We start from the raw sequence: 17353 nt of genomic DNA on the forward strand, positions 1-17353 counted from the left end.
CTATTTCAGTGAACAAGTAGACTGAACTCCCAGCACAAGTTTAAAAATGAAACTTTCCTCTACCCTTTCTTCCCCTTGTTTCAAGACACGGTCTCACTATGTAGTCCTAGCTGGGCTGGAACTTGCTATATAGATTAGGATGGGCTTGAACTTTTGGGAATCCTCCTGCCTCTACTTCCCAAATGTTGGGATTGCAGGCATGCACCACTACGCCTGTCAGCTTAAAGTTCACCAACAGTCTCTTGTATCAGCAGTGAGACTTAACACTTCTGTGACAATTGCAACTGACCACTTGGCTTTGTAAAGGGCATGGATGAAATCAGTTACTAAAAATGAATAAATGGGGGCTGGCAAGATGACTAAAATGGGTAAAGGTGCTTGCTGCCATCCTCAGAACCCACACAGTGAATGGAGAGGACTAAGTACTTCAGGTTGTCTGCACACACACACACACACACACTGTACACAGATGCATACATGACCAAGTGAACGAAAGCAGAATGCTTGAGAAAACAGACTTAGAAATGTATGTTCGGTAACAGCTTTAGTCAACTGATCACACCGTTTATTTAAGCCTGTGTTCTATGGTAAGTTTGTACTTGGAAAACCGCAAGCAAAACTTCGGAAAGAAAGCCTTGACCTTCAAGAGAACAACCTTGATTGATGGTGGTTGAGCACACACTGTACACAGGGGAAGAAAGCACTTTTAATGCAATTTATTTGAAATGCTTCCAGAAAAGTTTAAGGCCATTATACAAAAAGTCTCCATTTCACCAAAACATTCATCCACTCTCTTCCCGCAGTGACCCTGACAGGGAGAGTGGCCAGTGGCTCTCCAGAGAACAGCTCCGGGTTCCTCCCCCATCCAGTCCTGTCTCAGCCTTCTTTCCATCTGTCTGCAGCAGGTTCAGTTGCTAAGTCGGCTACTTAAGAAACAAAGTGGTTTTAAATAAACTTGTAATAAAAAAAAATTCACCATGGTAAAAATCTATAAATACAGAGATCTGCTTTACAGGGTAGAAGTGATCATAACATTTGCTTTGAAATAGAATAGTGTAACACCCCTTGCTTTTCTTCTGGGAACTCACATCAGTTTCTTTCAGTGCACGTGGCACATGGACGTGATAAAGGGATCGTTTTGTATGTTGCTTTCTTTTCTGTAAACTTGATAGATGCAGAAATTAACAGGAAGGAACATTTTTGGCAATAATTTAGAATTCCTACTACTACTAGTGCTGGCGGGGTCCCCTGAGTATTTACACTTGCAAAGAGCTGTTCGGTGTATTTTGTGAACCACTTTTCAAGGTCTTTTTATCCATCCTTGCTCTGTAAATCAAGGCTGGAACACAGAACTTTCCAGTTTGGCTAGCTAACTGGTCCTAGTTAATCAGAGCTAATGAAATTGGCCTCAGGAGGGATTAACCACCATTCTGATTATAGCTCAAGAACTAGAGATGCAAACTCAGGGCCCAAAAGCAGAGCAGGAAATCCCAAGACCCTCTAGACTAACAACAACTTTGGTGGCTCCCACAGGAGGCTTCGGGGATGGCGACACATTTCTCACTCCCAAGTCCTTCTCTCACGTTTGTAAACAGAGCCACTCTGAAGCAGGAGTGGCTGAGGCAGATGAACATAATGCAGACAGGACTCAGAACCTTGGCAGATCTTCCCTGGCCCTGGGATCTCTCCTGGTGTTGCAGGCTAGACTTTCTTTGTCAAGTCACTAGCCCTGAGAAACACCTCCCATGGCCACTCCCATTTTAGTTGAATATTCAGAACTAGCAGCTACTTTTAACTTTTTGATTTTGTTTTCACTATGGAACTCAGTTTGACCTAGAACTTGATATATAGCCAAGGCTGTTCTTGAACTTCAGGTCTTCCTGTCCCTGCTTTCAAGTGCTGGGATTGTAGGCCTGTCCAGCAGCTGCTTTTGTCTTGGCTCTTACTGAAGCCAACTTCTGTTTCATGTCTTCATAGATTATCACATTCAACTTGCACTGGATGAAACCACAGCGCTCAAACAAAGCTTCCCCCTTTGCAAAGTCAAACCTCGGAAACCCCCAGAGATGTTTTCATGCTTTCTGGCTGAATAACATGGAACCCGAGTTCACTTCAAGGGCTGGACTTTCCTGGTTTCTATTTGAATGCCGTCTCATTACTCTGAAAAGCTCTATCTCTATTCCAGGTCTTTGGCTACTGAGTCGGGGAGTTACAGAGCACTAGAGAGGCACGGGACAAAAGGACGTGTCAACACAGTCCACACAGAACAGTAGTTTAGAGATCCTTTCTGTTTTGAAAAACCCAGTAGGACAACTCAAGAGTAACTTGTCCAGTCCCTCTCCACTCATCCAGACACTTATGAGACAGAGCAGCAGGGGAAGGGTGGCTGCGGACTCCAGCTGACAGAGTAGTTGGCAATTGCAGTACGAGGGGCAAGGTACAGACACAAGGGACACATGTGCACGGGCACAGAAGTATTTCAGCGTGCCTCTCCAGACTGTCTGCGTGTGGAATGTGACTCCCGAGCAGGTACGACACAGGTGCAGCCCTGTCAGCCGCTCTCCTCTGGCCTGCTGTCTGCACAGGACACGTCCGTCTGCTCCATCCGCTCACATTCCAGGCTGACCTCACTGGTGTCCATACTGCAGTCTGACGCACTGTCCGATTGGTCCATCTGCTCCAGTTTTGTCTCTCCTTCTGGCTCCCTGGTGTCGGTGCCAGGACCCAGGAGTCCCTCAGAGTCAAGCAGCCCAGCCTGCCCAGCTGCAGACAGAACTGTTTCTTTGGCTTGCCGGATACAGTTGAGCCATTGCTGCTTGTTGAAGGTGTCATTGGCTTGGAGTGAGTGGGTCTGACTTTGGGATCCATTTTTGAAACTGACTCTGAAGAAATTTTTAACTAGAAATGAAGAAGGGGTGAGAGGAGAGTCAATGGGTAGGTATTCGCCAGGCTAACCACAGCACACAGAGTAGCACTAAGCCCCGGTCCCAGGCCAGACACCGCTGACTGCAGAGTGTCTCCTACTGATGCAGGACTCAGTTCTACCCTGATGCCACTCCCGGCTGACTGGAGTGGCACAGGCCTAGCTCAGTTTTCCTCAAGGGATTGGCTATTACAGCTGCCTAAATGTTAGAAATATTAGAATATTGGAGAGGACATGGGAGGAGCTGGAGAGAGGAAACTGAAGGGGAGAAGTGACGTGATTACATTTTAACTTAAAAAGACCCTCTCAGAAAAACAGCAAGAGAAATAGCCTGTCGGCCTCTCTCTATTCTATTATTATTATTATTATTATTATTATTTGAAGGCAGGGCCTCACTATGTAGTTCTGGCTGGCCCGGAATTCACCATGTAGACCAATCTAGCCGCAAACTCATAGAGATCCACCTGCCTCTGCCTCCTAAGTGTTGGGATGAAGATCCTAGGCATCTGTCACTATGCCCAGGGTTTTAGTTTTCTAACCAGCATTAGGAATATAGTATACGTACATCATATAGTGTACACTCCATAGGAACAAAACTGTAAGGTGCATCATTAGTACCTAAAACAGTGCTTACTACATAACAATGTCTGACAGAGGCTGAAATCATGGCTTCTCATGGTCATTCCCTTTATTTAGTTAAGTCTTGCATTAGAGGGACTGGAGAGATGGCTTGGTGATTAAGAGATGGCTTCCAGAGGTTCTGAGTTCAATTCCCAGCAACTACATGGTGGCTCACAACCACCTATAATGAGAACTGGTGCCCTCTTTTGGCATGCAGGCATATATGCAGGCAGAATACTGTGTATATAATAAATAAATCTTTTTTTTAAAAAGTCTTGTATTAGGAGTAACCTTGTCCTCCTTATACCTCCTCTGTGATTGCTGACAGCCTTGGGCCTGCGGTCTTGAGACCGAGCACCATGCCTTTGATAAAGTTGCAGAGTTCTGATGGAGAGATATTTGAAGTTGATGCAGAAATTGTCAAACAATCTGTGACTATCGAGACCATGCTGGAAGATTTGGGAATGGATGATGAGGGAGATGATGATCCTGTTCTTTACTAAATGTTAATGCAGCAATTCTAACAAAGGTCATCCAGTGGTGCACCCATCACAAGGATGACCCTCCTCCCCCTGAGAATGATGAGAACAAAGAAAAGCGGACAGATGATATTCATTCCTGCTTGGGACCAAGAAGTCCTGAAAGTTGGCCAAGGAACACTTTTTGTGTGTGTGTGTGTAGATTTTTTGAGACAGGGTTTCTCCGTAGTTTTTGGTTCCTGTCCTGGAACTAGCTCTAGTAGACCAGGCTGGCCTTGAACTCACAGAGATCCACCTGCCTCTGTGCTGGGATTAAAGGCCCAAGGAACACTTTTTGAACTTATTCTGGCTGTGAACTACTTAGACATCAAAGGTTTGCTTGTTGTCATATGTAAGACTGTGGCCAATATGAAGAGATTCGTAAAACCTTCAATATCAAAAAGGACTTTACCAAAGAGGACGAGGCCCAGGTACGCAAGGAGAACAGTGGTGTGAAGAGAAGTGAAGTGCTGTGCCTGACACTGTAACACTAGAAGGGTTGTTCCACATGCTAGTTGTACTGCTCTGTTTATAATTGTTAACGTTAGGGGCTGGAGAGATGGCTCAGCGGTTAAGAGCACCGACTGTTCTTCCAGAGGACCCGAGTTCGATTCCCAGCACCCACATGGCAGCTCACAACTGTCTATAATTCTAGTTCCAGGGGACCCAACACCCGTGGCAAATCACCAATGCACATAAATAAATATTTATTTTAAAAAATAATTGTTAATATTAGAACTGTGGACAAACGCAGTCTCGTCCCCACTGCATGTGTAGTTCCGGTACAGATCTGACCTATGGCTGAGTTTCTTCTATAAGCAGAAGTTCTTTTGTTTTTTTTTTTCAGTATTCTGAATAAAACTCTGTGGAAAGTGGCATTTTGGGCTTTCCCTCTTTCTGTAAAGTGATTTCTGCCTAGTTCGTTGTCCAGTTAACTTCAGTGAGCCTTTGGAAATGGGCATTGTAAATAAAACAACTTATGAGAAGTATCCTGAAATAGAATTAATAAAACATGATCTTTGTTCATGAGTTGGAAACTGGAACAAGGGAATTTGATGTCAGTGTCGCAAGTGGGGTTGTTAAGCTGTGTTCCAGCCTCTTTGCTGCTGGTAAGCTTGTATACAGCTGGGCTCTCTTGATTGGATCCGAGGACTCGTTTTGTATTATCTGCCCCCTTTAATTTTTACTCTCAGCTTTGAATATGTTGCCTAGTGATTTTAGTTTGGGATGAGGGTGCTGTACTAGACATTTGGTAGCTTTTCAATTAAAAATGACACTTCAAAAAAAAAAAGGTCCTGAATTAGAAATGCCCGCTGAATAGAGCAGCAGGTGAACACGTACCCCAGCTCATCATTCGTTTTGCTCTTATTTTCTTCTGAGGTAAGGCTTTCACTACGTAAGCCCAGGTTGGCCTCTAGTTGATTCTCCTTAGGCCTCTTCAGCAACTACACTGGAACAACTACAACACCTTACACTGTGCAGCTAGCAACCACACGGAGACTGTATGGTAGTAAGCATACTTTCATGTAGCAGTAGGAGACAGAGCCAGGGAGCAAAAGGGACACCAGCTGCAGTTGCAACGGACGGGCTCAGGCACTGGATGCTACTTAATGCTCAAAGCAATCCCAGAAGGAAAAGCAGACAAATGGGAAACTGAGGCTCCCAGAGGTGGAACTTGATTGCACATCAGTAAGTCAAGAGTCAGCATTGGAGCACAGTTTGGCTTCAAGACCGGGGCGGTTCTCTTTTCCCTAGCCAGCCATTCCTTCTCTGTTTCTACGCTCAAATGGTCCACTATGTCTCCGCAGTCCGCTACCCACACATACTTCTCTCATTATTGCTGAAGGCCCCACGCAGGGAGCCGCCCAGCCGCACTTCTCCATCCTGCAGGTCTTCCAGCATGAGGTCCTTCACCGGGATGGGCTGCCGGTACAACTGGTAGCAGAGTTGTTCATTGTGAGTGACAGCTCGAGTGATCACAAGCACTTCTTGAAACAGGAAAACATGGAGTTTCTAAAAGAAACAGGATTGTCCTGAGCGACAGTGTAGTAAGTGGTGGATTTGGGGGCCTCTGTGCCAGAGGTCTCTAGGAACGGGGTTCATAGTGGAGTCTGAGTGTGTACTCAAATCTGTTTCTAGGAAAGCAGAAGTGGGCAGGTTTGAAGCATTTCCAGATACATATATCCACCGCCTTAATACAGCTTCCTCTTTCGGGACCCACTGGAGCAAGGCTTTCTACGGTTAACTGTAACCAGAACCCTACTTACATTACAGTTCACAACCTGTCCATACGCATACGGCCTCCAGCTTGACCGAGAGAAAAATATGGGGACAGTATGGACAGGGTAATGAAACGGAATCAATGCTTTCCTGGCTTCCATATAATTCTAAGTGATCAAGTTAATAGTCTACAAAGGATGAGACTACATCAAAGCCTGATAATAGCTCTAGCTTCCAAAACCCATAAAACCATATGTTTCTTCAACCACTGGCTGACCATCAACTTTAACTAGCAACTCTGGCTGGGACTCTGCTCATCAGAGAGGGACAGGGGCACTGCTGGAGTCAGAGAAAGAGGACCTGTATGTTCTCAGTAAGTTCATCCACGCCTGGGTTCTCTGGAGAGCTTGTGCTTACAGGGTGGATGGCTGATCTCAAACATGAAGGCACTGCCCATAAAAGCCAGCTGCCTGTGTAGAGCTGGGGCAGAAAGTCTTAGAAAATGAAGGCGTGCCTCAAATCACACAATGAGAGTAAGTAAGCTTCCTGTGTGGTGCTGGAGCATATCTGTGGCGTCCAACCCCAAGTACCAGACCCTTCTCATGGTTTGGAAATGTTCAGGAGTTAAAAGGTGGAATGACGCAGCTCGGATACTAAGCTCTGGATTTCTAGGGGGACGTGGAGATGCCAACCCAGGACTCTTTTAAAAGAGGCCATCAGCAGGGGGACGGGTAGGAAGTCAACATTAGAATCTTGATTTGAGTAGGGGAAGCACGTTCTGCAACACCAGTGATTTACTGTCTGGGGAAAAACGGCATGCCACGTCTCCTACCACACACAATCCATATACCGCAGAGGCAAACAACTCTAGCAGCCCTTGGGTGGTGGGGATGTAGATCTGAAAAGATTGGCTGGGCACACAGTTGCAATTCTACCAATGGGGAAGTGGAGGGAATTGCAAATTTAAGGCTAGCCTGAGCTATACATTGAGCCTGAGTTAAACCTGGGCCACCTGGGGAAGACTCTGTTTCAAAATAAACAAACAATAACGGGTTTAAAATGCTCAAAGATCATAAAACAGCAAAGCACAAAATAAACAAGCTAAAGGCCCCTCCAGGTTCCCCTCCCCAGCCCTCCTCCCCCAGAAGGTAGAAATGTGTTAAAGATATCCCTTTAAGGGTAGAGGAGAGAGGAGTGGGCCATTGGACTAGGAACTTTTGTTTCTAGCTGAGGCAGGCAGTTTGAACCGGGATTGTCGGGGCGATATTTTTAAAATATCCGTCTTTTATAAGTCCCCACTGAGAATCAACTCCCTTTGCTCTCGCTCTGTGCCATTATTTCCTGACACAGGACTTGGTTCATAATAATGTTCACACCTCTGGTGAGAGCCAAACCCAACAAACCTCCCACCCCGACTGCTGCCTTTACTCTCAGAACTCCGGTGCCTGTAGAGCTCATCTTTCTGCCATCCCATCAGAGAGGCCATGGCACTGGTGTTTGAGAAGAAAATTGGGCTGCCTCCTGGGGAGCAATGTTTCTTCCTGTTTCTCAAGACTTCCTAGAAAGAACCTTCAAGGAACTGAGTGTTCCCCCATGTAAGTCCTCTCTGCTTCCTGGAAATCACTTTCTGGCAGTCAGTAACTCTCTCACACATATGCAGGTCCACATACAGTAGCTTCGGAGGATCACGGTGGCACCCTTACAGATGGTACGGCCAAATCCATAGGAGTCCTGATGAGAGGCTATGCAACCTACCCTCCAACAACAAGGGGTAATTCCAGACTTGCTCACATAAGCCGAAAGGTTGTCTCTTAAAATCATTAAGTTTAATCAACGTCTTTAAGGTAAATACTTTTTGGGAGACAGGTTTTCACTATGTACTCGGGCTGACCTGGAAACTGTCAAATGGATCAGGCTGACCTCATATTCTCTCTGCAGCCCTGATGGACTCTGAACTTCAAATTTTCCTGTTTCGGTTTCCCAAGTAGCTGGGATCATGGATGTGGGCCACTAGGTCTCGCTCACCCTCTTCTGCAGTCAAAGTGGGGTATATAGTGTACGCCTATAATCCCAGATGCTGGGGAGGCTGAGGCAGGAGTGTGGCTTGACTCATCCTAGTCTGAAGCTAGTTGGGACAACTTAATTGAGACTCAGGCTAGAAATGTATTCAGTGGCAGAGTGCTTGCCTAGTTGCAGTAACTGGGTAAAACTCCTAACGCCGCAAAAAAAAAAAAAAAAAAAAGCTGGAGTGGGGGCGGGGAGCTAGGGGTAGGGGAAGCACCAGGGTAAGGCCCTGGGGAGAGGAACTACTTACCACACCCCGGTTATTTTTCAGTTCGCCGTGACAACACAGGACCCTTGAGCTGTCAATCAGGGAATCTTTCTGACCTTCTTCCAAGTAAAGAAGTCGCTCTTTGTAATAACGGCATTCCGATTCCCCAGTCTTGGTGTTGATTTCTGCCACGATACCCTGAATGATGTTTATCTATAGAAACAAAGAAAAGTAAAAAATGGGGTAAGTAAGCCAACCACCCACAGCCACAGGCTTAGAGCCAGCCTCGAGGCTACACAGACACTGCTGCATCCAGTGTGGAGAGCTACCTATGTGGCCACTGTGGGGAAGGGGGAAAATAAAGCTTTGTGTGTGTGTGTGGGGGGGGGGGGATAGAGTCTTACACTATGAAGCCCTGGCTGTCTTAGAACTCACTATGTAGCCCAGGCTGGCCTCGAACTCACAAAGATCTACCTGCTTACTATGCACCATAGTTTCCAGCTACGGTTAATATACTCTTATTAGATTTGTCTATAATTTAAGCATATATATATATATATATATATATATATATATATATATATTTGTATCATATACTATACTGGCTAGTGTTCCGTCAACTTGACACAAGCTAGATTCATATGGGAAGAGGGACCTCAATGGAGAAATGCCCTTGCCAGATTGGCCTGCAGTCAAGCCTATGGGGCATTTTCTTGATTACTGATTGATGTGAGTGGGCCCAGCCCTTGTGGGTGGTGCCACCCCTGGGCAGGTGGTCCAGAGTTGTGTAAGAAAGCAGGCTGAGCAAGTTATGGGGAGCAAGCCAGTAAGGAGCACCCCTGCAAGGTTTCTACTCCCGTCCTTGCCTCCAGATTCTTGCCCTGGCTTCCCTCGGTTATGGATTTATGACCCGGAAGGTGAAATAAACTCTTTTCTGCCCATGTTGGCTTTAGTCATGGTGCTGACCACAGCAGCAGAACCCCACCCAAGACACGAGCAAATCTAAAGTGATGCTTAGCGTTATCTGAGCGGCAGAGATAGAAAGTAGTCTTTGGATGTTTCATGTGCCTATAATCCTAACATTCAGGACGCTGAGGCAGGAAGACCATGAGGAGGATGTTTGAGACCAGCTTGGGTTGCAAGGCAAGTTCCTAGGCCAGTCCATAATGAGACCCTGTTTCAAGAAACCAACACCAGGCAAACATTCAGCACCAAATGCAAACCAAACCGAACCAACCCAAATGGAACAGAACTGAATGGATCCAAATCAAAGAGGAGGCATCTGAACAGTTGCTTAATGGTTTAACTCCTTGACCTTTCTATGTCTTCAGCAGATGGTGGAATCCACGCATCCCTTTGATGAAGGCCTCAGCGGTAATAGCCATGGCTTCTTATCACTGAACTATTTACTAGCTGCACTGGGATAGCTGAGTTCCCTGCAAGCGCCCAGCAGAACTAGAGCGGTCCTCACCACAGATATAATAGGCTCACTTCCTAATTTAACTCAGGAACCGAGCAGGCGGCATGTCATGCGAAGAGTTACAAACTCAAATGCTACAGTGGTTCCTCGAGCAGCTCCGACCACTTTCACGCAGCTTCTTTCTCTGGTACGTGACAAAATATTCACAGGCAAAGCAACGCAGCTAGCAGCATGACTCCACACTCTGAATCCACTTCAACCCACAAAACACAGAGTTTTGTGTTGTATAACCCGGTACCCCGAGGCTCTGGCCTTTTTACACCGGGTCTTGACGGAGCTTTATTCTGCGTGATTTCCGAGAGTTCTAGTTACATACAGTAAACCGACAGTAACGAACAGTCACAGCGGTTGTGTGTTATAATTACATGTGTTGTTATACATCTTGCTAGGGTTCAAACTGAAGGCAAGAACTTTTTGGAAAAGGGAAACAATGAGAAACACAACTGTAAGGAGCCAACACCCTGTCCATCTAGTTACTTGTGTGACAATGCTATCCACTTAGCAGCTCCTGACATGAACCAGGAATGGAAGTGCCCCCTGCAGCTGCATCAAAAGCAAGGCTGTTTTAGGGAGAAATGGTTGGCAGGATCATTCTCTGGCTGCCACAATCCTTAGATTTTTTTGTAGGTGGGGGAGGTTCAAGATGGTTTCTCTGTGTATCCCTGGCTGTCCTGGGCCTCACTTTGTAGATCAGGCTGGTCTCAAACTCACAGAGATCTGCCTGCCTAAGCCTCCTGAGTGTTGAGATTAAAGGTGTGTGCCACCACTGCCTGGCACAATCCTTACATTTTAAATCACTAAATACCTGGTAGTCAAAGTTCTGTTTTAAGAACTTCTCTTTGGTGGTATATATATCTAATCCCACCCAGTACTTGGGAGGCAAAGGCTGGAGGGTCAGAAGTTCAAAGCCAGACTCTGCCACATGAGACCTTGTCTCAATTAATCAATAAGATAAAATAAGGAAGTTCTTCTAGGGGGCAGTTCTAACACCTTCTAAAAACACATTAAGAAATCCTAGTCATGACAAAGTAGTTTCTGCCTGCACGGAAAGCCAGCCCCATCTTTAGATTGAGTCATGGGGTAAACGGAGTCAACTCCCTTGGCGTAGAAAAGAATTACTCATTCGACTATTTTTCCCCTTTGCGTGGATGGGAAAATTATTCAGGAATGTGTGGTCAAGTCAAGTGTGGTACTATGGATTTCTGTGTTTATCAAACACATTCATAATGTGCCCAACAGTACAGGACTAAAGACATTCCATCTGGTATATGCTACATGGGTTGTGAACAGGAGAGGAGAGAATACAGACTCAACTGTGGAAATGGGCAGGTAGAAGCCTTGCAGACACTTCCAAATGAGAGTTTACACACACTTCATGCCCACGCCTGCCCTGACCATCAGGTGCAGGCTCGGCTCTTGAAGGCTTTACATTTTATGAACAAGGAAATGGGTAACTAGCATATCCCCTCATGTTGCAATCACCCCTAGCTGTTTGTTTCTGTATTCAAACCAGCTCACTTAAAAAAGAGGTCAGTATGTTTTAAATGCTGTGTTTTAAAAAGAAGAAATCTTCACAGTAAAACTGAGCACAGGCTCACACGATTCACACAAATAGCTACTGAGAGTGGTTGGGGCTCCCTGCTGGTGGTATTCCTGCAGACCATCCACTCACAGGGATGAGCTATGGAGAGGAAGAAACTTGATTGCTCTTCCCAGCAATTAGAACAGACAATGTGAGAGGGGGCTTATCCCCTACGTCTATGATCCCACTCTCTGTGCTAAGAACAGGGCCTGGTCTCTGTATGATGAGTCTGTCAGACACTGTGTGTCTCATGTACCAAGAGTCTGTCCTCACTCTTCCCCATTCCGCTGTGGAGGCTCCTGGACCAGTTTTGTAACAGTGAGGTCCCGTCACCAAGTTTCCAAGACAAGACAGCTCTCTGCAGTTCCCAAGGCAAGAAGGGCTCAAAGACATGACTAACTTTCTACTCACTGAACAGGACTGTAAAGCAGCAGATACAGGATTTGGAGATGTCTCACAAGTTGCAATGAGTGTTAAGTGAGATCTAACAGTCTGTAAGGCAATTATATAAAGTCAATTTACTGGGCACTTGATAAATATCAGTGATTGTACTATTGTTGTTACTACCTACTGAAACTCTTCTCTGGGAGATGACTGGCTTAATCAGTGGGCTCAGGCTTCTGATTCCCAAAATACCGACATAAATGTTCCTATTATTGTGCTAGGTCAGAAAAGAGCATGTTGAGTTGCTCTTCTAAGTCTTCATCATCCTACCATTTAAAAAAAAGGATGTGTATATGTGTGTGCATGTGCGTGCTGTGAGAATGCTCTTGTACACTGTAAAAATTTGTCACTCATATTAGTTTAATAAAATGCTGAATGGCTAGTAGCCAGCAGGGAGTATAAGTGGAGCAACCAGAGTAGGGGAATTCTGGAAAGAGGAAAGGCAGAGACACAGTCACCAGCCAGACGCAGAGAAAGCAAGATGAGAATGCTCCACTAAGAAAAGATACCAAGCCACATGATTAAACATAGACAAGAATTATGGGTTAAGCTGGACGATGGTGGTGCACGCCTTTAATCCCAGCACTTGGGAGGCAGAGACAGGCAGAACTCTGAAAGTTTGAGACAAGCCTGGTCAACAGATCAAGTTCCTGGACATGCTCCAAAGCTACAGAGAAACCCTGTCTCGAAAAACCAAAATAAAATAAAATAATAAAAAAGACTTATGGGTTAATTCAAGTTGTAAACGCTAGTTAATAATAAACCTGAACTAACAGGCAAAATAGTTTATAATTAATATAGGCCTCTGTGTGTTTCTTTGGGACTGAATGGCTACTGGACCAGGTGGGACAGAAACTTCCGGCTATATGTATATATGTGTGTTTTGTGTAGGCACGTGTGTGCCATGGTACCCAAGTGGAGGTTGGACAACTTTCAGGAGTTGGGTCTCTTCTTCCAAATTAGGTTCTGGGGATTGAATTTAGGTCACTATATATGACTTGTATGGCCATCTTACTAGCCCTCTTTTTTTTTTTTGAGACAGGGTTTCTCTGTGGTTTTGGAACCTGTCCTGGAACTAGCTCTTGTAGACCAGGCTGGTCTCGAACTCACAGAGATCCGCCTGCCTCTGCCTCCCGAGTGCTGGGATTAAAGGCGTGCGCCACCACCGCCCGGCACTAGCCCTCTTTTTGATGGTGAGTATTGTTTGGTTTTGAGAGAGGGTTCAGGTCTGCTTCAGACAGGGGATCAAATCAACTCAAGATTTTCCATGTCATGTGATTAAAGTTGTTAGGATGCAGGGTTCAAACCCACTTTATCACAGTATAGTCCTGAACATATTACTCTGTTGAACACAAAGTCAAGACCATCTTGATGGAGGCAATGGGGAGCCAGTGGAAAGGAAGTCCAGGTTCAAAGTTGTGAAAAACCAGACCAGGGAGCGGTGGTGTTAAGCCCCATTAAGTGATGCATACCCATAATCCCACAAAGAGCTGTTTTTTCGAGACAGGGTTTCTCTGTAGCTTTGGAGCCTGTCCTGGAACTAGCTCTTGTATACCAGGCTGGCCTCAAACTCACAGAGATCTGCCTGCCTCTGCCTCCCGAGTGCTGGGATTAAAGGCATGCTCCACCACCACCCAGCTGAAGAGCTGGTTTTTAACTTGCTATATAGCACAGAATGCCCTCAAACTTGAAAGGCTCCTGCCTCTCTAGTGCTGACAGCACAGACACTCACCCAGCCCATGCTCAGTAAACATTTTCTGAATGAGGGTGTGGTGGCCACTAGGAGGTTGATCAGGCACCCTCCTGCACTTGGGTGCAGACGGGAGCTAGATCTTAACCAGGTGACCCTTCACAAATGACCTCTGGTCTAGCTAGAAGCCAATTCCCATTTTCTTACTAAATAAAACATTTTCATTTAAATCTCCAGAAAGATCTTAGTTCTCACAGTCTGCAATTCTAATACTGGATTGGAGTGGCATAAAAAGTCATCAAGAACAGTGTAAAACCTGAGCTGGGTATGGCAGCACATACCCATAATCCTAGCGTTTGGGAGGCCGAGACTGGAGGATCAGGACTGACCATACGTTTGAAGCCAGTTAAACAAAGAAACAAACACACGCACACATACACACACAATTGGTAAGAGAGGTTTTAGAACCAAATGGATCCTAAGCTACTTTATGTAAACATGTTGTTTTATGGATGAGGAACTAGAATCGGGTAAGGAAAAGAAACCAAAGGAAAAAAAAAGTCCAAGATTGCTGGGCCCCATGCGTTCAGTACCTACTGACCCAACCCTAGCCATTCTGGAGAGCAGCGCAGGAAGAGAACAGTAAACAGGCAAACTCACAGCTTCTTCCAAGTGCTGCTGATCTGGGTTATCGTTTGGTGTGTGCCTCAGGATTTCTCGAAGCAGCAGCGGGTATTTCACTAGACGGCTCCTAGGAATATCAAGGAAATTCCAGAGATCTAGTTTGCGGCTGAAGGGGGATTCTAAGCAGCGCTGAAGGAAGTCCTGGACTCTGTGGTCTTGCTTCTTGTGGTCCAGGAGGGCTTTAGCAGCGACTTGATTGCTGCAGTAGCTGTCATAGGAGCTGAGGCAGGGCAGCTGAGAAGGAAACAGAAGGGAAGGCTGGGTGTCAGCGTCACTGTTAGACACCAAAGCAGTCTCCAGACCTGGTCAGCATGGAAGGGCAGAGGAAACCCACCAGTGCAATCTTCAAAATGACATACAAGACACAATCATGCCATTTTCTTAGTTTTACATTCCTCTTTTTTTTTTTTTTTGATTTTTCAAGACCGGGTTTCTCTGTAGCTTTTTTTTTTTTTTTTTTTTTTTGGTTCCTGTCCTGGAACTAGTTCTTCTAGACCTCGAACTCATAGAGATCTGCCTGCCTCTGCCTCCCGAGTGCTGGGATTAAAGGCGTGCGCCACCACCGCCTGGCTTATCAAAATTCTTCAGCTTTGTTTAGCAACTTAAGCTAGAAAAAAAAAACAGTATTGTAGAAGCATATAGAACAGGGTTTTTGTTTGTTTGTGGTGTGTGTGTGTGTGTGTTAGTGCTTGGGACTGAACCCAAGGCCCCATGCATGCTTAAAGTTCTACCCCTGAGCTACACCCCAGTCTCAGAATTTCTCCAACCCTTTCAAGGCACTCAGTGGGGCAGGTAAGGCAGAAGTTATGAATTAATTTCATTTTATGTCTATTTTTTTGTGTTCATATGTGTTTGGAGGACAAGAGACAACCTTGGCTATCGTTCCTCAGGCGCCACATACATTGTTCTAAAATTCTATGTGTGACATATATGTCTCTCTGTGTAGATGATGTGTGTGTCTGGGAGGGGACACACGTGTGGCACAGCACATATGTAGAGAGCAGAGGACAGCCCCAGGTGTTGGTGCGCATCTTAGACAGGGTCTCTCGGCCTGCTGCGGCTGTTCTGGGACTATAGGCTTGCGGGTTTGTGAGCTTCTGAGAATTCTCGCATTTCCACCTCCCAGCACTGTAGGACTGGGGTCACAGACACATGAGCCTGGTTTTACACAAATCTGGGGATTCAAACACAGATCCTCACCCTGCTACACCATGCCTACCGAACCATCTCCCCAGAGCCCTTTTAATTTTTAAAAATCGATTTAATTGTGAGAATTTTTATTTTTGTGTCTGTGTATGCATTTGCTGGTCTCTGTGTCTCACTGTCTGCTGGGACCTCTGGAAGCCAGAGGCAGGTTCAGACCCCAGGAACGTGCAACCGTGATCTATCTAATGGGAGTTCTGGAACCTTCCTCTGGAAGAGTAGCGAGCACATTTAATCACTGAGCCACATCTCCAGCCTTATCTCCTTTCATTTTTTTTAAAGCAGAATTTATTTTAGGATTATTTAAAGAGACTTTTCTAGAAGACTTAGTGGTATACATAGAAAGCAAGGATCAAACTCACAACCTAGGCCTTTGTGTTGCTCAGTACACAAATTTCCAAGGTGGCCCAATTATTAGGGGCCTCAAGAATTTGAAGCAATAGTATGATTAGGAAAAAGAAAATAGTTTAGGAATTATTTGTTAAAATCTTCTCAATGAGCTCTGGCAGGCCAGGAAAGGTTTTTGGCACCATCTTCCAGATCACATCACACTATCATGCAAGAATAGTTTCAGCCTAACCTGGAATGTGTTAACCCCACTGCCTTCATTCCAGCAAAAACGCCAATTTCCCTGATGCGTCCATCAGTCACACTGGGTAAACACCACATCAGAGACTCAAGTAAGAGCCTCTCACCCCAGTCTGGTACTCCTCCCTCCTAACAGCGCCCTAGGCTGACATGCTTGGGCAGCTGCCCGCAGCAGTACTGTGCAGCCAGTCACCCAGCTGCAGCGTCCTCCTCTGGAAACCAATGAAGAGACTGTGTGTGTGTCTACCACAACACCCCTCTGCAGCATTCAGTGAGAGACAGGGACAAAGGAGTCTTTTCTTTCTGTATGCATGTGGCTTTGCATTGTACCCATTAAACAACAGAGTCTATATTATGGATGAACAAGTAAATTAAAGGTTAATGGATTGTAACAAAGTTGATGGTTTGGGAGCAATGCTCACAAAGACAATGGCAGAATCAATAACAAATAAAAACCCCAAACAAAACAAAACTGGGTGTGGTGGCTCACACATATCATCCTAGCACCACAGAGTCTGAGGCGGGAACTGATTAACGTTCAAGAGCTGTCTGAGTGAATTCAAGATCAGCCTGGACTACACACTGTGATTCTGTCTCAGAAGCCAAACAAAGACGCAGCCAGAAACTTCCTGCTAAGCCCGAAGGCCTGAGCCTGATCTGCAGGACCTATGGTAAGTCCTCTCCTGAGCTAACCTCTGATTTCTACACACAAGAGAACAGACTCCTAAGAGTTGTCCTCTGGGCACACATATGCTTATATATGTATATACAAAAATATATATTTTCATATATACAAAAATGCAAATACATGTAAAAATAACAACAACAAAAACCCAAAGGAACAAGTCAACAAAAACACGGGTGGTAGTGTTTGAAGTCTTTAGATATCCTTCCATGACTTTTACACTTCTTATTGAAATTATTTCCTCATCACAGAGTAGAAAAAGTTGCCAGAGAAGGAGTATTTATAAAAGATTCATTGCTGAGTTAACATTTCTGGGAATGTCTTTCTTCCTTCCACTTTCACAAACACACACAACAACTTTTGATTTGTGTTAAAAACAGCTTCAGAAATTCTCTGCTCATCCGTATATTTTGAGCCAGGCAGTGGTGGCGCATGCTTTTAAT

General features: G+C 45.3%; 1 protein-coding gene and 1 pseudogene across 4 annotated transcripts in view; one reads left to right on the plus strand and one right to left on the minus strand.

The window, feature by feature from the left end:
* Positions 1–701: 701 nt before the first annotated feature.
* The window catches only part of Arhgef3 (Rho guanine nucleotide exchange factor 3), a 283256-nt gene continuing 266604 nt past the window's right edge, over positions 702–17353 (minus strand). For all 4 annotated transcript variants that reach the window (XM_041662549.1, XM_041662551.1, XM_041662550.1 and 1 more), the window contains 4 exons: positions 14411–14668; positions 8597–8767; positions 5889–6075; positions 702–2898 (listed from right to left, as the gene is read on the minus strand). In XM_041662549.1, coding sequence (XP_041518483.1) covers positions 2552–2898; positions 5889–6075; positions 8597–8767; positions 14411–14668 — 963 coding nt within the window. In that variant the 3' untranslated portion in view covers positions 702–2551. The remainder of the gene's footprint in view (positions 2899–5888; positions 6076–8596; positions 8768–14410; positions 14669–17353) is intronic.
* On the plus strand, positions 3904–4528 carry LOC121455040 (annotated as a pseudogene).

This window comes from Microtus oregoni, unplaced genomic scaffold, assembly GCF_018167655.1.
Source record: "Microtus oregoni isolate MIOR12 unplaced genomic scaffold, Mior012 000013F_ref0000133, whole genome shotgun sequence".
NCBI lineage: Eukaryota > Metazoa > Chordata > Mammalia > Rodentia > Cricetidae > Microtus > Microtus oregoni.